General features: G+C 45.9%; 2 protein-coding genes across 6 annotated transcripts in view; both read right to left on the bottom strand.

Annotated features, from left to right (window-relative positions):
- CEMIP (cell migration inducing hyaluronidase 1) overlaps positions 1 to 24,714 on the bottom strand; it is a 168,265-nt gene that overhangs the window by 139,233 nt on the left and 4,318 nt on the right. The window lies entirely within an intron of this gene.
- The window catches only part of LOC310663668 (cell surface hyaluronidase CEMIP2-like), a 98,032-nt gene that overhangs the window by 48,489 nt on the left and 24,829 nt on the right, over positions 1 to 24,714 (bottom strand). For all 3 annotated transcript variants that reach the window (XR_014504563.1, XM_083411801.1, XM_083411802.1), the window contains 13 exons: positions 22,875 to 23,433; positions 20,637 to 20,806; positions 17,523 to 17,711; positions 16,420 to 16,589; positions 15,910 to 16,119; positions 13,254 to 13,459; positions 11,220 to 11,289; positions 10,694 to 10,822; positions 9,352 to 9,437; positions 8,002 to 8,133; positions 6,780 to 6,815; positions 5,161 to 5,313; positions 2,284 to 2,461 (listed from right to left, as the gene is read on the bottom strand). Coding sequence is in view for 2 of the 3 variants with exons in the window: in XM_083411801.1 (XP_083267927.1) it covers positions 2,284 to 2,461; positions 5,161 to 5,313; positions 6,780 to 6,815; positions 8,002 to 8,133; positions 9,352 to 9,437; positions 10,694 to 10,822; positions 11,220 to 11,289; positions 13,254 to 13,459; positions 15,910 to 16,119; positions 16,420 to 16,589; positions 17,523 to 17,711; positions 20,637 to 20,806; positions 22,875 to 23,433 (2,288 nt within the window). In the remaining variant the exon portion in view is untranslated. The remainder of the gene's footprint in view (positions 1 to 2,283; positions 2,462 to 5,160; positions 5,314 to 6,779; positions 6,816 to 8,001; positions 8,134 to 9,351; positions 9,438 to 10,693; positions 10,823 to 11,219; positions 11,290 to 13,253; positions 13,460 to 15,909; positions 16,120 to 16,419; positions 16,590 to 17,522; positions 17,712 to 20,636; positions 20,807 to 22,874; positions 23,434 to 24,714) is intronic.

Here is a 24,714-nt window from a genome sequence, read left to right on the forward strand (position 1 = left end):
ACCTCTAGTTAAGAACAGTTTCAGGTTAAGAACGGACCTCCGGAACGAATTAAGTTTGTAACCAGAGGTACCACTGCATAGCTCTTAAAGCAGGTTTGGGGGGCCAGGGAGCCCAGATGTTGATGGATTTCAGTATTGGTCACCCCCAGCCAGCGTGGCCAATTCTTTGGGATGGTGGGGGGATGTGATCAAGCAACATTCAAAGGGCCACTCATTCCCCAATGCTATTTTAAAAGACAAAGAAGTTATGTAACGGACAAAACATGGCAGTCTTGCACTGTTTGCTTGACAGTTCCCCACTTTAGGGTACCAAGGAGCTCCAAAAGACACAATAGGATATCCGATTTGATCCTCGCAACCACCATGCAAGCCTATTTAAGCTGAGAAGGCACCAACTTGGCCAAAGGCTACCCGGTGAGCTTTGCAGCAAAGGAGAAACTTGAACCCGGGTATCTGTAGTCCAAGCCCCGCTGGATGAGGAGTTTATGCCCATCTAGATGCTGTTAGACTCTAACTCCCATCAGCACTAGCCAGTATGGCCAATAATCATGGGATAATGGGAGTTGTAGACCAACAACATCCCAAAAACCACAAATTCTCCATCCCTAGTCTTGCCTGGCAGTGACTCTTCCCAGTTCCAGACAGAGTTCCTCACACATCTTTGTTGGAAATGGTGTGGATGCTAAAACCCTCTGCTGTATCTACAGAACCCTGCATCTACATTGCTTCTTCATCGGCATCCTTGCATTCTGTGCTCCTATGCCCCCACCAAGCAACATAAAATGAAGCTGAGCAAGGGAACGCAAAACATGATTCCACCCCGACACATTCAGTTTCTCCAGATGTCTAGAGGAGAGCATGAGGAAGAGTGAGCCATCCTTGTGGTGAAGGGAAGTTCTGGTCCAAGTCAACTCAAGCCATGTTTGTGATCTTCAAGAAGCAGCCTGCAAGAGTAGAGCCTCTTGCACTTGCTCTGCACAGCTATCAAGCTCCACGTGGCTGCGGGAGGGCGCAACCGAATGAATTCCTCACCCTCCGTCTGACCTTCAACAGGCAATGTTTAAACAAGTTGCAAAGTGTGTGATTCACTGAAAGGCAGGAGGCCAAAAGAACTTCCCTTCACCACAAGGATGCAAGCAGCAGACACACCTAAACTTTGCACACAAAAATTAGGAACCCTAATAATCAGTGCTGACCACGCACTAGGAACATTAGTCAGGCACCTAAATGCTATGCAGGAATCTTACAACAAGTCAAACCAGTGGTGCCTCTAGCTCAGTGTTGTCCTCACCAATGTTCCTCAGCTGTGGATGTTGCATGACAACTTATATCATGCCTGACCACTGGGCTAAGTTGTCTGGGAATGACGGGAGTTGTAGTCCAACATAATCCAGGGAACGTCTGCCTGACAATGTACTCTGGACAGCCCAGGTGCCAGAAAGACCACCTCTCCCTTACACACCTGCCTGGAATTCAAAATCTATGGATGCCTTCTTGACGCCACAGTCCTCTAAGAATATGGTATATGGCAACTCCCAAGAGAGCATTCTTAATAGTAGCACCCCAATTCTGAAATGGCCTTCCCTCTCAGGTGCGGTTCTGAGTTTTGATGCAACACTAATGGAGTTTTGGCGCAAACTAAAAATGTGCATTTGGCCAGAGCTATGCCCCCTCACCTGGCTGATGTACTAATGTAGTTCATAAAGTGCTTGATCTGACGGTAATTTGTACTTAAACCAAATATTGATTTATTGTACTTTAATGTTCCTCACATTGTGTTAACCACGATGAGCGAGCTATAAATAATGTTAATTATTCTGGTATGTGTATTTGATTCTCAGTTGCAGCATTTGATGTTTTGTGGTGTGCATTCGCCCCCTTATTGGGCAGGTGGCTTTGCAGGTGGGACACGGGCCTCCCTTGTAAACTGGCTTATCACAGGCCGGATTGACTTCCTGCCGCCAAATGGGCCAATGGCTGCAGGAATTAGTGGGCTTTCCCCTGGGTGCAGGACCAAAAGACCAATTGCGGCCCTTGGCACCACGCCCAGGGGAAGTTTAAATGACCATACTGTGGGGTCTTTCAGCCTCTCTCTCGCTAGGCCGATTTGACTGTTAAAAATAGATGGCAAACGGCTCAGAGATTCCTTTGGAAGTGAGAAGAAGCCCCATAAATTGTTTAAATAAATAAAATGCACACAGGAGAATCAAGCGGAGGCACATTCCCTATTGCTAAACCCACACAAAAAGAAGATGGGCCCAGTTAACATCTCCCCTGACTTACACTTCTCTCCATCCTGACCAGCGAGGCGTTGTTCTGAGGACTTATCTGCCAGGCGTTCTTCATGAAAAAGCCAATGGCGCTCGAGTGCCTGTCCACAGTAGGGGTAAACTTTCTAAAAGTGCATTTTGTCAGCCGGACAGGACCGTCATATATCTGGAAGCCACGGATCGGAAACGTCCTATGAAAGTTACAAAAACAAAAGGTGGCTCAGCATTCTGAAATGCCCTTTTTAAGCACACACAACCTCATTTGCACATCAGCCAAACCCGTGGCTTAGACTGCACTGAGCTAAACTATGGTTTGTCTTAACATGCTATTCAAACCCAGGCTCGTGGTTTAGATTTCTCCAAACCAAAAGTTGGAACCAAGATTTGTCTTATGGTTTAAAACGTCTGCTTTGTTTGGAAAGAGGGTCCCAATGACATACCACGTCAAACCATGGTTTAGCTCAGCACAGAACCAAGATGTCTGAGGAGGATCAGAGCAGCAGTGATCTCCTTCCCTAAGAGCCTACAAGTTTCCTCATTTGCACTAAGCTGTGGTCTGCCTTAGTGTTACGGGCAAACCGGTCCAGTATAATACGGTTCAGCAATGCTCTCAAAACTCTGTTTTCTACATTTCCTTCTTGTTTCTACTCAGCGATTGTGCATCTGTTCACAGCTTTGTTTATTAGCTTGTTATTCTTGCTTTTGGTTCGGCTTGACTTTTACAACTCTTCCCTCCCTTGTTCTGCTCCGTTAGCACATACACACGTACACATCTTGGAGATCCTCTCTCCTTCTCTTTTGGCAAGTTCCCGCCTTCCTCGTTCTGCTTCCTGAATACATGCCAACTTAATACCCTCATCTACAGTTAGCGTATTGTACAAATTTTATCTATGACTATTTATCTTTCTTTTCTATATGACAAAAGACGATTGCAATTTATTGAGGCATGGTTCTCTACAGCTTTTCACACCCTATTAACCAGACACCCCCACCACTCAAATGCGCCCCATCTGTACTGGGAACTGTGGTTTCTGAGTTGCTCAGAGTCCACTGTTCTGCTCCCAGAGTAGTTCCATCAATCCCTCTTCACAGGGAACTCTGGGAATTGTAGTTTAGGGAGGGGGAGAGGGGTCTCCTAACAACTCTCAATACCCTTAACAAACTACATCTCCCAGGGGAAGCCATGACTACTTGAAGCGGCGTCACAGCACTTTAAATCTATAGCTCTTGTTGCAGAGTCCCACTTGTTGAACTCTAAGCTCCAATGTCCACATGCGGCACAATTGGAGGGCTAAACTGTTTAGAGCACAATCCATCTATAATCTTTCCCCAAGTCTGACTAATTCAAATATTCCCTGGAAAGAGCAGCCTAGTCTTCTCACAAGACCATACCCCCTCAGATCTGAAAGAGAAAGTCAAATGTCCTAAAGCACCCCATGTTGAAACTTATTGCCTCAGAGAAGATGACCAGTGAGACAGGGTCTCTTTCCGCCCCAGAGGTGTTCTGTTCTGGTATGGGGCACAATTTTTACATGACAATGTTTTAAACAAACATCTCTTCACACAACAAACTGAGGTGACAGAATCTTGAGAGAAAACAGTAGCAGGTAAGGCGGTGGATGTTCCAATTACCTTTGCAGAGTATGCCAGACAACATACTCTGGACAACCCAGGTGCCAGAAAGACCACCTCTCCCTTATACACCTGCCTGGAATTTAAAGATCTATGGATGCCCTCATGATGCCACAGTCCTCTGAGAATATGGTACATGGCAACTCACGAGAGAGCATTCTCAATAGTAGCACCCCAGTTCTGGAATGCCCTTCCCTCTCAGGTGCGGTTCTGAGTTTTGACGCAACACTAATGGAGTTTTGGCACAAACTAAAAATGTGCATTTGGCCAGAGCCATGCCCCCTCACCTGGCTGATGTACTAATGTAGTTAATAAACCAAATATTGATTTAATATTAATCCAGAATGCGGCAGCTAGACTGGTGTCTGGGGGCGGCCGCCGAGACCACATAACACAGGTCTTGAAAGACCTACATTGGCTCCCAGTACGTTTCCGAGCACAATTCAAAGTGTTGGTGCTGACCTTTAAAGCCCGAAAAGGCCTCGGTCCAGTATACCTGAAGAAGCGTCTCCACCCCCATCGTTCTGCCCGGATGCTGAGGTCCAGTGCTGAGGGGCTTCTGGCAGTTCCCACATTGCAAGAAGCAAAGCTACAGGGAACCAGGCAAAGGACCTTCTCGGTAGTGGCACCCGCCCTGTGGAATGCCATCCCATCAGATGTCAAAGAGATAAACAACTACCTGACATTCAGAAGACATCTGAAGGCAGCCCTGTTCAGGGAAGTTTTTTATGTATGACATCTTAGTGTAATTTTGGTCTTTGTGGAAGCCGCCCAGAGTGGCTGGGGAAACCCAGCCAGATGAGCAGGGTACAAATAAATTATTATTAGTAGTAGTAGGAGTAGTCGTCGTCGTAGTAGTAGTACTTTAATGTTACTCACATTGTGTTAACCACTCTCTGGAAGGCCCTTTCCATCTGGTCCAGGGGGTGGGGCTCAGGGTCACCCTGCCCTAGTCCAGTGACTGTGGTGTTTTAAATGTTGGATTATGGTTTGTTTGTTTTGCAAAGCAGATGCTCTACCCCTAAGCTACAGCATCCCTTGATTCCCACTACCCCACTGCCAGATGTTTCTCCAACCTCCACCAATAGGAATGGCGCAGGTGTTGCAGCCCCCAGGGCCACCACCCACCAACAGTCTCTTCATCATTATAATTTTAGAAAGCATCCACGATGCATTAGTCCCTTTTCTGGAAAAACTTCTGTACCAAATCACATGCCAATTCACCTCCAAAGGAAGACACGATCCGTGAATAACCTACTTGTTTCGGGGCAGTGTCCTATATTCTCCGCCAGGTCCTTTCCCCCAGTAGCTGTTTTGTCCTCCCTGAGAGCCAACATTGTTGCTCTCGCCAACAAAGATGGAATGAGTCACTTCTAGGCTGCAGCCTTCATCGATGGGGAAAGTTCCATCGCTATAATTAGATGAACACGGACAAAGAAACACACAAAAATCAGATGGCAAGTATTAGCACAGTCCAAAAAGATTCTGCCAGCACAGGTGTAGCTGTCTTGAAAATAGGAAAAGGACAACCTAAATTGGGGTTTCCCAAACTTGGATGTCCAGCTTTCCCCCCAAAACTACAATTCCCATCAACCCTGACCACTGGTCTTGCCAGCTAGGGATGATGGGAGTTGTAGTCCAAAAACAAGTCCAAGTTTGGGAAACACTGACGGAAATGATCCAAGACCCTGAAAACCTTCTCTCTTGAAGAAAAGCTAAATTATTTAGGGGAAGGGGTGTAGTTCGGTAGCAGAGCAACTGTTTCGTATCCTGAAGGATGCTGGTTCAATCTCTCGGCATCTCCAGGTAGGGCTGGGAAAATCTCCTGCCTGACACACCAGAGAGCCACTGTCAGTCAGTGTAGGCAGTACTGAGCTGGGTAGAACAATGGTCTCAACTAGTATGAAGCAGCTTACAGTGGTACCTCGGGTTACATACGCTTCAGGTTACATACGCTTCAGGTTACAGACTCCGCTAACCCAGAAATAGTACCTCAGGTTAAGAACTTTGCTTCAGGATGAGAAAAGAAATCGTGTGGTGGCAGCAGGAGGCCCTATTAGCTAAAGTGGTGCTTCAGGTTGAGAACAGTTTCAGGTTAAGAACGGACCTCTGGAACGGATTAAGTACTTAACCCGAGGTACCACTGTATATGCTTTGTCATTTGCTGGGATACAGAAAACTGCCTTAAACCAGCTCAGAGTTGTCTTGCATCTAGCCCAGTATCATCAACCACAATACAGGAGAATCTGTGGCCCGTCCAGATTTTGCTCCTTGCCTCTCCCATCACTGCTGACCACTGGCTGCGCCACCTGCATCTGACAGGAGTTGGAATCTCAAAACATCTGCAGAGCCACAAGTTTCCCATCCATGACTTACTCCAACCAGTAGCAACACTCCAGTGTCTCAAGACAGCCAGAGAGAGGGGTCATTAGCATCAACTTAGATGTAAGAGACTTACAAAGGTGGCAGCTGATAAAAAGAAGTTTTTCTCCCTCCTTAAAATGGTGGGGCATCCAATGAAACTAAAAGGAAATAAATTCTGGGCTGACCAAGATATTTGTTTACTCAGTGTGTAATATATGAAGAGGTTTGTTTGTTTGTTTTGAAAAGTCTACACAGTTCACTTAGGGTAGATCCATCAATGGCTATTAGCTATGGCAAGATACAGGCAGAACATCTGGTCCTCCAGATGTTGGCAGACTCCCATCAATCCACACCAGCATGGCTAGTTGATAGGGCTCTTCAGATGTTGTGGTCCACAACATCTGAAGAGCCACAGGTTCCCCCCCCCCCTTGCATTAAGAGACCCTCTACCACCTATTACTAGAAAGCACTGGTTCCTTACAAATATGCCTCTATTAAGAAAGGACAACTTACCTGGCTAAAGTGAGTCCGATCCCATTGTCTGCAAAGCTAGGAAGTGGAGAAAACATACGAAAACGTAAGTTCGAGGGAATGCAAAATGCTACTTTCTCCCCCCCCCAAAAAAAAAACCCCTTACAGAGTCATTTATTTAGTTACAGGTTCATAGAACACCCTTTAGGGCACAATCGTCTCCACAGCAGTGCACAAGCTATTGAAAACGCAAACCGACATCCTTCATTTTATTTATTTTATAAATTTCATATACCACTAGATGTCACAAAACCCATGATTGGTTTACAAGAAATATTTAAATTATCAATAAAACCAGTTAAAAACAAGCATTGTGGTACCTTGGTTGTTGAACAGCTTAGTTGTCAAACAAATCGGCTCTCAAATGCCGCAAACCCAGAAGTGAGTGTCCCGGTTTGTGAACGTTTTTTGGAAGCTGAACATCCAACGTGGCTTCCATTTGAGTGCAGGAAGCTCCTGCAGCCAATTGGAAGCCGCAGCTTGGTTTTCGAATGGTTTCAGGAGTCGAACGGACTCCCGGAACAGATTAAGTTTGACGACCAAGGTACCGCTGTAAAAATATTTTTAAAATAATTAAATTTAACAGCCAAAAAAAGACTAAATTGCATCATAAAATCCAAGTGTCTGGATAAAGGTAAAGGTAAAGGGACCCCTGACCATTAGGTCCAGTCGTGACCGACTCTGAGGTTGCGGCGCTCATCTCGCTTTATTGGCCGAGGGAGCCCGGCGTACAGCTTCCGGGTCATGTGGCCAGCATGACTAAGCCGCTTCTGGCGAACCAGAGCAGTGCACGGAAATGCCGTTTACCTTCCCGCTGGAGCGGTACCTATTTATCTACTTGCACTTTGATGTGCTTTCAAACTGCTAGGTTGGCAGGAGGAGGGACCGAGCAACGGGAGCTCACCCCGTTGCGGGGATTCGAACTGCTGACCTTCTGATCATCAAGTCCTAGGCTCTGTGGTTTAAACCACAGCGCCACCCGCATCCCTCATCTGGATAGGCTTGCTTAAATAAAAATATTTTAAACAGGTGCCGAAAAGAGTGCAGCAAAATTGATCTAATTTCAGAGGATCAATTAGTCACAACTGCAGAATGAGGATTGTGGGGACCAGGTAACAGTGCCAGTTCCACAGATCGAAGTGGCCGAGTAACTTAATTTTAACGCAGCAGAAAGGAACAAGCCTGGTGTTCTGAAGACACCTACCCACAGTTGCGGAAGACAATGTCTCCTCCCCGAGCCCAGGCGCCATGGTCGTTATTTTTGAAAGCAACAAGGCCATCGATGAGAGCAGGAACCCTTGGCTTCGCAGGGTCGGCGTCCTGATGTGGACGGAATCTGGGGCAAAGAATCGAGTCAGATCACCAAGAGCCCAGAAGAATGGGAAATCAGAGACATGAGGGGGAGGCATCAATCAAAAACCACCATCCATGCTCCCAAAATACTTGAACTGAAATAAAGCTCCAGTCTTCCAGCAATTTTGGCCACATAAAAACGTACGTTGGAACGCGTTCAACAATGCAAACCGAGCTTATGTTACTGCATATGGTACTTGCATGGCTAAAAATAGCAAGTGTTGGAATAGTACAGTAGAAAGAAACCTCTGGGCTATACGCCCCAAGGGATTGAGATAGTTCATCGTTTTGGAAGCGGTCCCAGAAACCCCTTCACGTAACTTAGCTTCCCAACTCTTCTCTCTTCCCTGATCCCAGACCAAACGCCAAGTATCTGAGATTCTCCAAATGCTCCAAAGCCTGGGCTACTTCAGACGTGCATATTGTTGTTTTGACAATTTACACAGCCCTTAATTATATTCAGCCCTGAGCAAAGAAAAGAAAACACCTCGATGCGGAGAAAATAAAAGTCAGTTAAAATTATAAAATCAAAATTCAGCAAAAAAAATGCCTGTCGGAATTTATTTATTTTTTTAAAGTTTTCAGTAGACAACGAGAGATGGGGTCTGTATGTTTAATGAAGGGAGTTTCATTAAACGGAGCCCAAATACAGATTGCCTGGTTACTTGTGATCCCCCACGGCTTGTGAATCTCCACCCTCAAGTCCTCCGTGATCAGCCAAAGATATAAGGAATTTCGCAGTCCCTGGGGCATGCTGGGCCCAAGTTGTTAAGGGCCTTGCAAATTAATACAAGAACCTTGCACCCGGCATGGTAGCATGCAGGGAGCCAGTACATGTTTTTGAGCATCCAAGTTATGTGCTGGCAACAGTCTGTCCCCATCTACAGCCTAGCCATTTTGTGCAGCGCCACTGAGTTTCTCCTCACCTGACTCTATGAGCTGACGCCACTGCAAGGCATTGTGTGTGGCTGGAGTGGAGATTTGAACCAAAGCTTTCCGAGGCATAACCTGACACTCTTAACCACAACACAACACTGGCTTGCACATCCCCTCAGATTTCAAACATTTTACTAGTTAGTAGACGTGAGTGCCCACCCCAAAACACGAAGACAGAAGCACCGAAAGGACTGGAAATCCCCCTAAAGCAATAAAATTAAACTCAACGCACTGCAAAGGGCAGCATGACATTTTGTTTACACACCTGGCATTATCCACCGTCAGATATTCTCGAGGATTTTCAGCACTGGCTTTCGTCGTCTTGACTCCTTTCCCAATAAACAAGCCAGCCTGGAAAATTATTTTATACACACTCACACAAACGTTCACCATCTGAGTTCAATTATTTTTGAACAAGCAAAGTGTACCATACTTGGTAAGGAAGGTCTGGAGCGTTTTGCTAAGGGAGCGGAGATATAAAACATAGGCAGGTATTGGCACACAAAAAAATGGGCATGCTAGAAACTGTGGCCCTCCAGATGTTATTGGACTTCAACTCCCATCATGCTTGACTGCTGCTCATGCTGACTGGGCCTGATGGGAGTTGGAGTCCCATTAACATTCTGAAAGTTCCAGAAGCTTAAGTGTTATTTTTGCTTACAAAACCTTTCATATACTTCTGCACACCTAGGGAGTAGGGATAAACGAATTTCTCAATCTTTGGCCTACCTCATTTTTCATTTATCTTAAATTCAGGCCTCCACATTTCTGCAGCAATTTGTGATTTTTAATTAAAAAGAAAATCCTTACTAAAGTTCTCCAACGTTTCAATTCCAATTTCTCACAACATGAACAATTTTGTGTGGTGTTTGGACAAATTTGCAAGCCATTTCCCCTAATAGAGAGCATTTTTGAATATTAGCTTCACCAATATACACAGAATTATGCATGTTCTGGTACTGTATATGCATTTTTGTACACACAGCTTGGCTGTAAAAAACGCACTGCAAGATTTAGAAAAGTGCAAATTGTGAAGGCTGGCTGTGTTCCAGTTCAGCCACTACTTCAGAAAGTCCAACAGGGATGAGGGTATAGGGATGAGGGTACAGCGACAGTTTTCAGACAGAAAACTGCCTCTGAGCCTACCACTGACTGCTCAAATCCTAGAGCAGGGATTGGAAAACCACTGGACTACAGCTCCCATAAGCCCTAGCAGGCATGGCCAATGGGCAGAGATGATGGGAGCTGTAGTTCAAAGCAACATCTAAGAGGATTCTTTTAAAAAGGCAGGGAATGAAGAAGGGAAGACAGTTGACTCAAGGAAAAGAGAGGCAGAAGCACCAGCTATACCAAGGTTTGGGTCTCCAGCTGTTTTGGAACTACAATTCCCATCATCCCTGACCGCTGGTCCTGCTAGCTAGGGATGATGGGAGTTGTAGTCCAGTGACCCAAGTTTGGGAAATTCTGAGCTAGACAAAGATAAAACCCACATCCCCTTGTGACCATGTTCATATCAAGGCACGCGGTCCCTGGAAGGTCACCCACAATGGAATCTTGGCCTTAGTTCACCACCCTTGCCCTGGTATTTACAGAAATTTGCAACATGCCTTGAAGTTGGAGTGGACTCGGTTGTTGTGAAATGTCCCCAGAGGAGTCAGTTCAGACTGCCCGGCTGGATACTGTCCTTCAGACTGTCCAGTAGGAACCCGGTGGAAGATATACCATATGCCAACGTCCTGGAGGATGGGGAAAGGGAGAAGATGCATAAAAATCTCCAGAGTGAGCAAATGTTACTGAATTAAACTTTGCTGCTAGCTTACACTGGCAGGGGACAAGGGCATTATATTATATTCACGACAATGGGCTGTGTCCAATATAAGTCCTACGCAGAGTAGACCCATTGAAATTAATAGACCTAAGTTAGCCATATCCATTACTTTCAATGAGTCTGTTATGAGTACTGGATACGACCCCATATGTCTGGCAACAGGCCTGTAAGAAGCTCTCAGAACCCTCACAGAAAAACTCACAATACCCAGAATTCCATGGAGGGCAAAAGGGAACCTGTTTAAAGAACAAGATTTAAGATTCAGGGCTGGAGACAAGCAAGCACGCAGCCTTTATCTGTCTTACCTGAGCACCTGCAGCCGCATTCTCTATGAGATTATTATTTGGGTTAGCAATCCAGAAGGAGCTGACAGCCCTGAGGAGAGGGAAACACAGAGATTTATTTTAAGTCACTGAACAGGAAGAAATAAAAAATGTTATAGCACCGCAGTGGCTGGCGCTTGGCCACAATACTGCCATGAATCCTTAAAAGTCTGCAAAGTCCTATAAATGACATTCTTTATGAGAAGTTCAAGGCGTTAAGTGATGTCAGGCAAGTCACAGAAGCTCATTACGGACCAAGCTGTAAATTACAACTAAGAAATTGTTAGCGGAAAAGCTCTGCTCCACAGAAGAAACAGGATTCCCAGAATCCTTTGGGGAAAGTCATGTGCTTCAAATGCAGGGTGTATGCACAGCCTAAGGCAGACCGCTGGGTCCACCTAGCTTAGTTGTGCTGACTCTGAGTAGAAGCTGCATTCCAGGGTTTCAGGCATGGAGTCCTAGCTGGCGTCGCTGGGGATTAAACCTGGAACCATCTGCAGATGTTCCTTCAGAACAAGGCTGTTCTAATTGAATCATTAATGCCAGTGAGGAAAAACAAAGAGATTTGCCCCAGAAATTATATGCATCCCCCCAAGAACGGATCCTGATTTCGGCATCCCCTGCTATTGTGCACTAGCTACCTATGCAGTCTCTAATTATTCAAACATTTCCAGATCACTCTGCTGAATAAAGACATGATCTCATCTGGCAGAACAGGCTCAAAACCTAGCTGACTGCCCATAACATCTGCGACAAAGCAATCTCCTTAGTCATCACCACCAATCTGATGAGTTTCTCCAGGAAAACTTCCGTAGGAGGAAGAACACTCGAGAGTGCTATCTTATCAAAAGTCCAGATATAGATATATCGTACCAGTATGTCTGCATGACTTCTCCATCCTGGCTGTGCCACTGCCTCACATACAGACAGTGTAAAATGCAATCAATGGTTAAACATTAAACTCAAGTGACATGTGTCATTAGAGGAGTGCCAGAAGGTAGACCTTCTGGGTGGTTTATAGTAAATCGGCACAGATTCTTGACTCCCAAAGGTTTAACCCTAACAACAAAACGACTCTGTCCCTAATTATATTACTGAGATAAAAAGAGTGATTGGGGTTGCCAGGAGCAGAATTATTTCCTGGAAGGGCGCTGAGCTTTCTTCAGTTCTTCCCATTCCATTTTTCCAGTATTAAATTCAGTGCTCCCAATCTACAACTTTTTTTAGTGCATGCATGTTGACCAACATATGTCATTTTTGCATATTGGCTCGGTTGGCAGACCATGAGACTCTTAATCTTAAGGTCGTGGTCCGAGCCCTGTACTCTCCTGGTCCCTTCCACCTCCATGATTCTATTATTTCTTCTGCAAATGATTTTGCAAGCGAACACTGTGAGCACTGCAAGATCCATGCAGGCCTGCGTCTATGAAAGGGTTCTTGAGGAATCCCCTTACACACACAGCATTTGCATGCCCCCAAATCCAAATGCTGCCTCTTTATGGGACAGGTGTGTGGATGAAATAAAACCCTTAAATGAGCTACTAGGGACACGGGTGGTGTTGTGGGTTAAACCACAGAGCCTAGGACTTGCCGATCAGAAGGTCGGCGGTTCGAATCCCCGCGACGGGATGAGCTCCCGTTGCTCAGTCCCTGCTCCTGCCAACCTAGCAGTTCAAAAGCACGCCAAAGTGCAAGTAGATAAATAGGTACCGCTCTGGCGGGAAGGTAAATGGTGTTTCCGTGCGTTGCTCTGGTTCACCAGAAGCAGCTTAGTCATGCTGGCCACATGACCCGGAAGCTGTCTGCGGACAAACACTCCCTCGGCCAATAAAGCGAGATGAGCACCGCAACCCCAGAGTCAGTCACGACTGGACCTAATGGTCAGGGGTACCTTTACCTTTTAGGTTGTACAAATCAATTGCTTGATCCTTTACCCAGCACCTTGTTTATATTTGGGGGGGAAACCAGAACTGTTCCATGCATTGTATGGAGACATAAAGCTGGAGTTTTACTTACATGCAATCGGTGCTCGGGACAGGAATATATCCTCCATGCACATTATCTCTCATCGCAAGGCACATGGCCTCGTTGCGGTCAGTCGGCAAGATTGTGCCTGCCTTGGTAAGGAGAGCCAGGTTGTGGTGAAACGTGTTCCGCTGCTCTGTCCCGTCCTCCAGGAAAAAACAGTGTCCCAGAGTGTCATAGCCGATGGTATCTTTCACCTAAACAAGCCATCCACATCAAAAGAAGGAGGGACAATTGTTAAAAATAGGCTGCACCCATCGGAGGCGAAGCAACCTGCTTCAGTACCCGGAGCGGCGCTCGTCCCAGAGGGCATGGCATGCATCCCTGGGGGCATGGCGTGCCACCTGCAGGGGGCATAGTGCGTGTCCTGGGGTTGTGTCACACTTCCTGGGAGTGTGGCGTGCTGCCCATGCAGTAGGGCGCACCTTCCGGGGGGTGTGCAGCGAGAGGCACAAGCCCCGGAGGGTGCAGCCAATTGGGGGTTGGCATTTTGTCCTCCCCCCTTTGGAATGGCACAAGGAGAGGGCCGCCCCCCACCCCCCCCTTGGAACGCCCCTGGCACCCATGAGCCTGTGTGTGGAGACAGCCAATGTAGTGTTCTACAGATGTTGCTGCGCCACAACTTTCTCTCTTTGGGGGGGGGGGGGTTCTGCAAACATTATTATGTGTGTGTGTGTGTGTGTATGTATATGTTCTTAACCTGAAGCACTATTTCTGGGTTAGCAGAGTATGTAACCTGAAGCGTATGTAACCTGAGGTACCACTGTATGTGTGTGTATACACACACACATATACACATTTTTTATTGAATTTTCTGTTTTACAATTTAGAATATTCATTTAAATACCCTTACAATGTCAATGACCTCCCTTCTTCTCTTTCCATGGTTCATTTTGCATATCATAAACTAAACCATTCGGTATTCCATCCACCAAAACTTGTTTATGCTGTTGAATCTATCTTAATGCTGCCAACGTTTTCAAGTAGACACAATTTCCCCCCGTATATTCAACAAACATTTTCCAATCTTCTTTAAACATGAAGGCTCCTCATTCAAGAGAAGGGAGTTGTAAAAAAAAAGATCGATTTTTACAGCCTTCTTGAACGCGCACCATGATAAAACGCTAAGCATTTCAGCTGGAACAATTCCTTGAGCATGGGGCCAAAGAACCCAAAAAAGGTCCTATTCCTTGCACACACCAATCTGATTGCTCTCAAAGACAGGAATGCAAAATCTGTATCAAGTCACACTGAAGGAGAAGCATTTGACTTTTGGGGTGTTGTTTTACATTTTAGGTTTAACCCGAAACACACATCTTTAAACATATGGGACTACTTGGATTAAGGTTTTGCTTAGCATTGACTTACGATCCCTCCTGCTACATACACTTTGACGCTACACACTCACACAATCACACACTTCTGGCTGTGAGCCTGGGTGATACAGTCTGAGAAACATTTTGGCCAGGTTCCTCCTGCCTCATGTTGCGTGATAGGTTGGGTGCCAAACCCTAACCATGATTGAACGTCATGAAATAGCCATCAACACGCATTGTTGGAGAGCACAAAGGTCATTTATTGTGTTGCAGAGCTATATATAAGTTAGCTATTTGGAGCCATCCCAAATCATCTCATCACTAAAAACTGAGATGGATAGAAAGAGCAGACTTAGCCATGCAATTGGCATCCATCTCTGGAGAGAGAGAGACAATGGAGTGTGCCTCTGGGGGTGGTCAAACCGCTGCGTTAGCAAGCACCAAAGTGACCTCCCTGGGCGCAAGCCTAGGCAGTGTCTATGGAGGACCTGGGCCGCTGAGACAACAAGACCCTTCGGCTTCACCAATGTGGTCCATGTATTATATCATATTTCCAAGACCTTCCAAATATGCAATACAGAATTATCCTTATTTAGACTTCTCCATTTATCCTCCTGCATTTTGACCTTCAACTTTCCACACAGAATACATACTGCAACATGCGCCATTTTCAAATACGACATTATATTCTTTTAACACTATTAAATTTCATGTTGTGCAAGGGAGGACTTCAACGCCACGGTTGGTCTAGCAGCGCAGGGTTGTCCAACAAGTCAATCGCAATCTACCGGTCGATTGTGAGATGCCCCTGGTTAATTGTGGTTGATCGTGAAACCCCGACCCCCCTGGCTCCTTAAAAAAAGCCCAACAACTCTGGTCAATACAATGGGTAGATCACTGCCAGTGGTTTTTTTAGTGGGAGTAGATCACAGTCTTTCGGACGTTGGACATCCCTGGTCTAGTGGAAACTCATTGGATTGCCCAATCTATCATACAACAGCATTCCCAGCAACCTGTTTATGCATTCTCTTGCACAACAACATTCCCCTAGTGCAGGCATGGCCAAACATGGCCCTCCAGATGTTTTGGGACTACAACTCCCATCATCCCTAGCTAACAGGACCAGTAGTCAGGGATGATGGGAACTGTAGTCCCGAAACATCTGGAGGGCCAAGTTTGGCCATGCCTCCCCTAGTGCAAAACATTCCACCACTGCAACAAGCGTACTGCTAACTGCCGTTAACTTAGGGGTACCCAAACACTGTAACAGAACTGAATGCAAGTGGACATGTGAGTTGCTATAATCAGGAAACAAGAAAACAGCTGCCTACCCAAAGGCCATTGGCTCCATGGATGGCGACACATCTTGAGAAGCAGTGATGGATGGCCAGATTGTCAAGGTAAGATGGTGGGTTGTAGCCTCCTCTCTCATCTACATCTCCCGTCAGATGGAAATGTACGGGATAGCTGCCTAGGACCTGCTGGCCCATGTTCTTCAACTCCACCCCCGACATGTGGACAGAGGTAAAACCTTTTTGGATCTATTCAGACAAACAAGAACACATAATGAAAGAGTTTGTGGCAGAAAGAAGAAGCACAAACTGATTATCAGGACCAGCAAGTGGTACAGCATTTGTTGACAGGGAAATGAACAGTAGCCAGAGGTGTGGAGAACAAGAAGATATTAAGTTTCTACCCTTGTTTTGGAATCTGGAGGTGCCTAAAGTAGACAGGGCATTAGGCCTACAATACTGTCGGAGCCTGTCTTTTTAGGGCTGGGAGATTCAGGTCACTAAATATCTGGGCTGGGTTTGGTCAATGTCCACCAAAAACACACTTACTTTAATTTGTCCTCCAAAAGTATCAAAGCTGAAAAACTGGCAGTGGTTTGGTCCGTAACAAGAGTCCTCCATTTCTCCTTGGATAAGTATATTTCGAGTTAAGAGGCCAACCTCTGCCCTCATGTCTACTCCATCCACAATCTCACCCATGTGGAGATAGAGGGGACTTCCTGGCAAAATAATTGTAAGAAGCTTGAAAGGGTCTTCCTCATGCCCTATCCCAACCCACTGAGCCTTGCAATATTGATCAATAGCAAATGAAAGCAGGAAACTGATAAAGGGATAAAGACCATCCCTTAGGGTGGAAGAGCGAGGGAAATTCATTTGAAGGCTACAGTATATGAACTGTGCTTTCTCAAGCCATTACATGTAGAGCATCTCTGTTGCCCAAAGATGGTCCCAGGTTCAATCCTGAGCACCTCCAGATAGGGCTACAAATATCCCAATTTTGAACCCTGGAGAGCCATTGCCAATCCATGTAGACAACACCGAGATACATGGATCAATGATCTGACTCTGCTTAAAGGAGCTTCTTATGACCCTAGTAAAAGAATCATAGAACTGTACAGTTGGAAGGGACCACGAGCGTCATCCAGTTTGACCCCTGAAATACAGGAATCTTTTGCCCAACGTGGGGCTCAAACTCAAGACCCCGAGATTAAGAGTCTAATGCTCTACCAAAAGGAGAACTTATCGAATAATTCCCCATATCCAGCTTAGCCCACTTTCCCTAGCTCAATTCAGCTGTTATACAATAAAATATTAGAAAGAAAAGCAGTGAAAATAAGTTTAAAAATCAATATGAATATTTACTGAGGACATCTCTCAAACTACCTGAACAGAACTCCCGTACCATGGGTGGTTCACGGACCACAGTTTGGGAAGCCCTGTCTCTAGCTCACTGTTTACACTGAAGAGTCAAATGGTTGCACCTGCTGTTCATGAACCAGTGGTGGACACTGAACTCTCCATGCTACCACTCCTCATTACTTGAAACCTGTTTCCATTTTTAGCTCTTTGATCAATTGGCCGCCTTCATTCATAATATAAACGAAGGAGCTCTGTCAACAAAGGAGACCTTAAGGAGGCATTGTTGGTCATACCATCAATCTTCACTTGGTTCGTCTGACATTCAGGACAAGGCAGAAGATTAAACTCTTCAGCCTGGTGCATGGAATAGTCTGTGCTGGCAATGACGACCTTGTCTCCGGGGAGCCAACTAGTCACTTCGTCCACCAAATCCAAAATTATGCCGTTAGACACTTCCACTTTGAATCCATGATGGGGTACTCCTAGAAAAGGGGGAAAGTGATCAATAACATTTGCTTTTGGAGCTCTTCACTCACCAAGCGCAATCTATTGGGTCAAGCCTACCTAGTCTCAAGTCCCACTTCAGCAAATGCCAACCTCAACCATCTCAGTCACATTCCTGCTGTCCCCATTCTCCGCTTGGGGAAGGGCAAGAGTTCAGTGGTAAAGCATATGCCTGGCAAACAGGAAGCTATCTTATACAGAGTCAGACCATTGGGCCCTCCAGCTCTGTATCATCTACAACTGACTGGCATTCACAACCCTACCTGGGAGGTGTCGGGGATTTTACCTAGACCCTCTGCATGTAAAACAAATGATCTGAAACTGAGCTGTGGCCCTTGCCAGAGTCAATCCCTTGCATGTCCAGTTACCAGCATTGGTTAGCAAGCGAAGCAAGGGATAGAAGCTGGCAATATTGGGATAAGGTAAAGGTAAAGGGACCCCTGACCATTAGGTCCAGTCATGGCTGACTCTGGGGTTGCGGCGCTCATCTCGCTTTATTGGCCGAGGGAGCCGGCATACAGCTTCCGGGTCATGTGGCCAGCATGACTAAGCCACTTCTGGAGAACCAGAGCAGCACACAGAAATGCCGTTTACCTTCCTGCCAGAGCGGTACCTATTTATCTACTTGCACTTTGACATGCTTTCGAACCGCTAGGTTGGCAGGAGCAGGGACCGAGCAACGGGAGCTCACCCCGTCGCGGGGATTCGAACCGCCGACCTTCTGATCGGCAAGTCCTAGGCTCAGTGGTTTAACCCACAGCACCACCCGCGTCCCCAATATTGGGATAGATGGACATAAAATCTGGCCCTGAGTAGAACAGTTCCCTATGCTGCTTCTTTTTGCCATTCCTGCATTGGAGAGAGCCATTTGAGCAGTCAAAACTAGCCAGTGAATTGACAGATCAAATGTTATACACGTACCCCAAAGGGGCCTAATATTTGAAGCAGAGGTCAGCAGCTGGAAAAACCCAGCAGCACCTCTTCACCTCCTTCCCTGGCAGTAAAAAATAAAATAACATTTGCTGCTCTTTCATGGCATCCAAATTCATTGGCTTCACTCTGCTTAAAGGCAGGACTGGCCCCAATTCTGCTTAGCTTCAACCAGGTAGCTGGTCTTGGTAATTGTAGCTCCAGGACGGAAGGCTCAACATTTGGTGATTTGAGCTCCAGCAGGGAGAAGAAGCAGGATGCAAATGAAATATGATTAAAATCTGTGTCCTCACCCAAGCACAGCACCTTGGCTATGTAGGAAGTGGACTCTATAAGAGAATGGGGTTGAGGCACTGACCTTCTATCCTTTACATATATATCAGACTTTGCAGCCTGATCCCCTCTTCATATTTGGACTACAATCTCCTATCAGAGTCTAAAACATCTGAAAGTTGCTGGGCTGGTGAAGGCTGTTTATATCCTCAAAGGAAAAAAGTTGAATTGCAGACCCGGGACATAAAGTGTTAATTTTGTAACGAGGAAAGATACTAAAGGGTGGAGGGAGGGAGAAACCTGGCTGAACTGTTATCAACAAGAATTTTGACAGCAGATAACACTGAATACTTCAATGAAAGAAGAGAAAAATCTGTTAACTAGCATAATGAGCAGAGTTTCGACATTCAAGAGATCAAACAGTTCTCGTTCCCCAGAGAAACACAAAACCACCGTTCTAAATTTGTGTGTGTCTCCGGTGAGTGTAGTGGTAGAAGACACTGATCTTCAACTGGTGAGTTAGGATCCACTAAGGGATCGTGGCCTGATCCAAAATAGGTGTCACATGTGTGCTACCACCATGCATATATACACTGTAAAAGTTTGAGAAAAAGATCCCCAAATGCGTGTTTGGATTAAAAGAGGGTCCCAGGTCTGAAAAGGTTGAAGATACCTGCTATGAAAGATCAAAGCCATATCTGAATGGTCCAGTGCTAACGGAAGCCAGTGCAATATAGAGGACAGTGTGTCACATCAAGGCTGGAGAGACCCTGCTCAGCCGTCAAGTTCAGTGGGTCACCTTTGCCAGTCACACACACTCTGCAAAACCTAACTCACAGATCTAGTTACAGGTAGGTAGCCGTGTTGATCTGCTGTAGTCGAAACAAAATAAAAAACAAATCCTTCCAGTAGCACCTTAGAGACCAACTAAGTTTGTAATTGGTATGAGCTTTCGTATCTGAAGAAGTGTGCATGCACACGAAACAAACTTAGTTGGTCTCTAAGGTGCTACTGGAAGGAATTTATTTTTTATTATTTTGTTTCTAACTCACAGAGTTACTGTGGAAATAACTCTGGCTTTGAGCAACTTGGGGTAGAAATGTACAAAATAAAGAAACAATAAAATGAATAATAGAGAAAATTAAAGGAAGCTTGCTCCTGGATGAAAGAAGTGTGTGTGTGTGTGTGTGTGTGTGTGAGAGAGAGAGAGAGAGAGAGAGAGAGAGAACACACAGTTCTTAACTAACACACACTAACACATGGTTGGGAAAAGCAAGCAGCCTTCATACCTTCTTTTGACATGCACTTCACTGTAAAAATGCATACCATGCACCAAACAAGGATATTTTTAGCCTCACGGAATATTTTACTACAGCCAAATAATAGATCATCAATTGATTGCCCCAGCCTATGACCTTGTCTGCCTTTCAGAGGTAAAAAGCTAGAACAGCAGGGTTTAATCAATAAACTGGTTTGTAATCTATCAAAGGCTCTTTTTTTAAAAAAAAACAGTTAAAGATCTAAAAACAGGAGTGTGGATTTTGGTTCAGCCTTATTGGTTTACTCATACGCAAATTTAATCAATCAGATAGACGTGAGATTTCTATAAACTGGCCGACAGCTCAAAAGACATACTCAGGGAGGGGAAAGAAAGCAGATAAACACTACTTGAACAAGAGATTAGAAAAGGGCTTAAAAACCTTTGATCCATCCGCTGTGAGCAGCGATTGTAAAGACAATGCCTTCGTATGTCTTAAATTCTCTTGTCGCTGTTGCCAACCTTGTTGTCCCGTTGCGTTGAGAAGGCGTTGCATCCTCTGTGATGGAAGATGCATCACCGCCAAGAATCCCAACCAGAACCCAGGGCTGCCTGGAGGAGGGGGGGAAGTAGACTTGTGATGCAGAAATGGAACACCCTGTTCGCATCTGAACCTCAAATTCATTCGGATATTCAGTGTCCAGCATCGTCTGAAGGCCAAGTCCTGCTCCAAAAATTTGCAATCAAAATATACGACGCTCTCTCGGAAAACCACCTGCTTCCAGGGAAGTGGGACACCAGAATAAATCCTCTAAAGTTTAGCTTAGCAGTGGAGGTAGCTAACTCACGCTGCCGTGACGGACCTGCAGCTAGCTTTGAGAAATTCTGATTAAGCAATGAAGCACCGTAACTCCAAAGGCCAACAGAGCCCAGCAGCTATTCTGCAGGCAACCTGTGGCCTTAGTCCACAAAATGCAAAACCTGGAACTGAATATAATTCATCTTGATGGGCGAGAGTACAGGCATAGTCTCCACTGAGCTTGCACCCAGTTATCTCAGAAGGGGAAAATGGGACCAGCTTATCAGGCAGAAGGCAAACTCTGTCCTTAAAACAACACAACAGCAGTCGCAAAAAGGTAACACAGGCTTCTGAGTTTTGATAGTTTCAAAACTGCAGGCCGCATCCTTTAGATACGGGCACAGGTTTTCAGCTTTGATGTCATTTGCTTTGGGGACAAACCTTCAGAGGAATGTGGAAGCCAAAAAAACTTCTTGCATGAATTGCCAAGCACAAAAGGGGAGGGGATAACTCTGTTAGATTGGACAGCAGTACAACAGTTAGGAAAAGAGGCCAGGAGCTGTCCATGGTGGCAAGGTTAAGTTTTCCAACAGAACCATTTTCTGAAGGAGCTCACTGCTACATGCACCAAGCGCAAGCATGCTCTCTCTTTTACAGGCTAATAGACCTAAAAAGAGTTTGCTGGGACACCCTATGCTTAGATATCCCTAGAACCTCGTTTTAAACACCACAGAATTTCTGGTTCCTTGCACTCTGATCAAAATGCCAAGACTATCAAAAATATATAAGGGAGAACACCATTCAGTTCAACTGGCAAGTTCCACAGGCACTGAACGTGGGGGTTTTTTTAGCCCCAGTGTACCAAACCAAAGTATCCACATTGCCTATGGAAGAAAACGGGATTTGTGAGCCATCAAAAAAAGTCACCTCACTGCTTCTTAACCTTGTAGGGTTTCATTTGCTGGCAAACATGACAACCCAGGTTATTTTCGTTTCCTTCCCTTTCCCCTTCTTTGGAAACCACCACGTGCATGCACAACACTGAACCCAGGATGAGGAACATTTGGCCTTCCAGAGGTTGCTTAACTACAACTCCCATCAGCCCTAAGAAGCACTACCAATGGTCAGAGCTGATGGGAGTTGTAGTTCGGCTTCCTCTGGAGAGCCAGAGGTTTCCCCACCGCCACTAAAGCAAGACTACAATGAACAGCCAGCTAATCCTAGTTGCCAAATTAGTGTTAACTGGCCATGCTTAGGAAACAAGCACAACTGAAACAAACAGCTAATAATAGTAATAATAATAATAATAATAATAATAATAATAATAATAATAATACAGTGGCACCTAAGGTTACATACACTTCAGGTTACAGACTCCACTAACCCAGAAATAGTGCTTCAGGTTAAGAACTTTGCTTCAGGATGAGAACAGAAATAGGGCTCCGGCGGCATGGCAGCAGGAGGAGGCCCCATTAGCTAAAATGGTGCTTCAGGTTAAGAACAGTTTCAGGTTAAGTACGGACCTCTGGAACGAATTAAGTACTTAACCTGAGGTACCACTGTAATAATAATAATATTTTTTTATTTATACCCCACCCTCCCCAGCCAAGACCGGGCTCAGGGCGGCGGCTAACAACCAATAATAAAAACAAGTTGATTAAAATACAATTTAAAAGATTAAGCTACAACATTAAAACATTAGGGTGCAATCTCTTTGGATATACACATCCAAACAATCATAGCACGATAATTATCTAATCTGGGGGGGGGGGGGATATGGAGGTCATATCTGTGTAGCCCCCACAGCACAGGGCACCAGGATGCCCTACACGTTTGCAGAATTGCACGCATGAAAGTAAGAAGCCACATTTGCAAAGTTACCTGTATTGCAGGTGGAGGACGTATTTGCTGTGCAGCAGGTTCTTGAGGAAGAGCCGGGTCTCCAAGGTCAAACTCTTTGCTGCAGAATCCCCTACTGCCACGGCTACTATGTGGCCCAGAGATTGGTGGGCAAGGAATTCCCTCAATCTGCGGCTCTCGTCCACAAGGAGGTGGGTGTCAAAGCGTTCAGCAGCCACTACCTGGGCTGTGCCCGCGTCCACTATCCGGACATTGAGGCCACGACTACTCCAGCGCTTCTCAGAAGTGTACCGGCCGTACCGAAGTCCGCCCGGGTACAAGGTTTTGGCCAAAAGCGTCCAGGATCGAGGCTTCCTTCCGTGCAACTCGAGAATGCCACCTCTGCCCACTCCCATGAATTTCCTGCCATAGCCCTCCACTTCGGCTTCGTCGGTGGCTTTCCCGTAGAGAGAAATGGTGGCCTTGGAATGGTATGGGTGGCATTCGGAGCCCACGTAGAGTGCCCCGCCATCCTCAAGAAGGATGCTGCGAGCTCGTAAGGTGATGGCTTCCTCCGGATCATCTGCAAATACTAAGATCCCTGGAAGGGAAGCACAGAGAGAGAGACAACAATTTCCTCAGATTTGTGATCTGGCGCAGCATACTGCAGTGCAGAGGTGATGAATCTACAACCTTCCAGACATCCCAAGACTACAAACCCCATCATCTCTGACCATTGGGCCACACTGTCCGGAGCTGATGGGAGCCCAATAGCACCTGGAGAGCCCCAGGTTCCCCACACTTAGGACTCAGCTACATTGGTAAATGGGATGGGGGTGGTGCTGTGGGTCAAAACACAGAGCCTAGGACTTGCCGATCAGGAGGTTGGTGGTTGGAATCCCCGTGATGGGGTGAGCTCCCGTTGTTCGGTCCCTGCTCCTGCCAACCTAGCAGTTCGAAAGCACGTCAAAGTGCAAGTAGATAAATAGGTACCACTCTGGCGGGAAGGTAAACGGCATTTCCGTGCACTGCTCTGGTTCGCCAGAAGCAGCTTAGTCATGCTGGCCACATGACACGGAAGCTGTACGCCGACTCCCTCGGCCAATAAAGCAAGATGAGTGCCACAACCCCAGAGCTGGTTATGACTGGACCTAATGGTCAGGGTTCCCTTTACCTTACATTAGTAACGAAAATGCATTTTATATGCATTAAGTGACACCAGATGGTGCTGTGGAGTTCCGTCTATTGCCAACGTGTTTTCCCGCTTTGCGCTTTGCAGCACGTTTTCCTGAAATGCTTTTTTTGATGTGTCTAGATCCAGCCTTGGTGTAATGGCTAAGCAACAGATTGACAAGTCCCCAGTTCAAATCTCACCCATGCCAATTTACTAGGTGGCCCCCCAGGAAGTCACTCCCTCAGTCTCAGACCCCGACATCTGCAATACTGATGATAATAAGGACCAGAGGAGGTGCAGGCTCAGGAGCAAGTTCTAAACTGCACCGGCAGGTCAGACTTTGGCTCTAAAACATCCCCACGTGTATTGTTCAAAGAACAGGGGGTGGGGAAAGATAATTGCACAGGAATCACATTCAGGTGCAAAACTTTCCAACACCAAAAGAGCCTAAAATATATATGTGGTATCAGCTTACATCACAATAATGAGCCACAAAACATCCCCAATCTGCTGTTTGACGTGACAAACTAACACAGCCATTCCTCCACTGTACAGTAGAATCTGTACTCTTATATTAGGTTCACTAGGCAATAGTACAATCACCTCTTGGTTCTAATGTAGCTCTGTGCAACCTCCAGCATCAACATGCCAAATGCCTCCAAGTACCAGCAGCTGGGGAGCAGGAAAAGGCAGCTTTTACTTGCTCCC

This window comes from Podarcis tiliguerta (assembly GCF_965153285.1).
Source record: "Podarcis tiliguerta genome assembly, chromosome: 14".
NCBI lineage: Eukaryota > Metazoa > Chordata > Lepidosauria > Squamata > Lacertidae > Podarcis > Podarcis tiliguerta.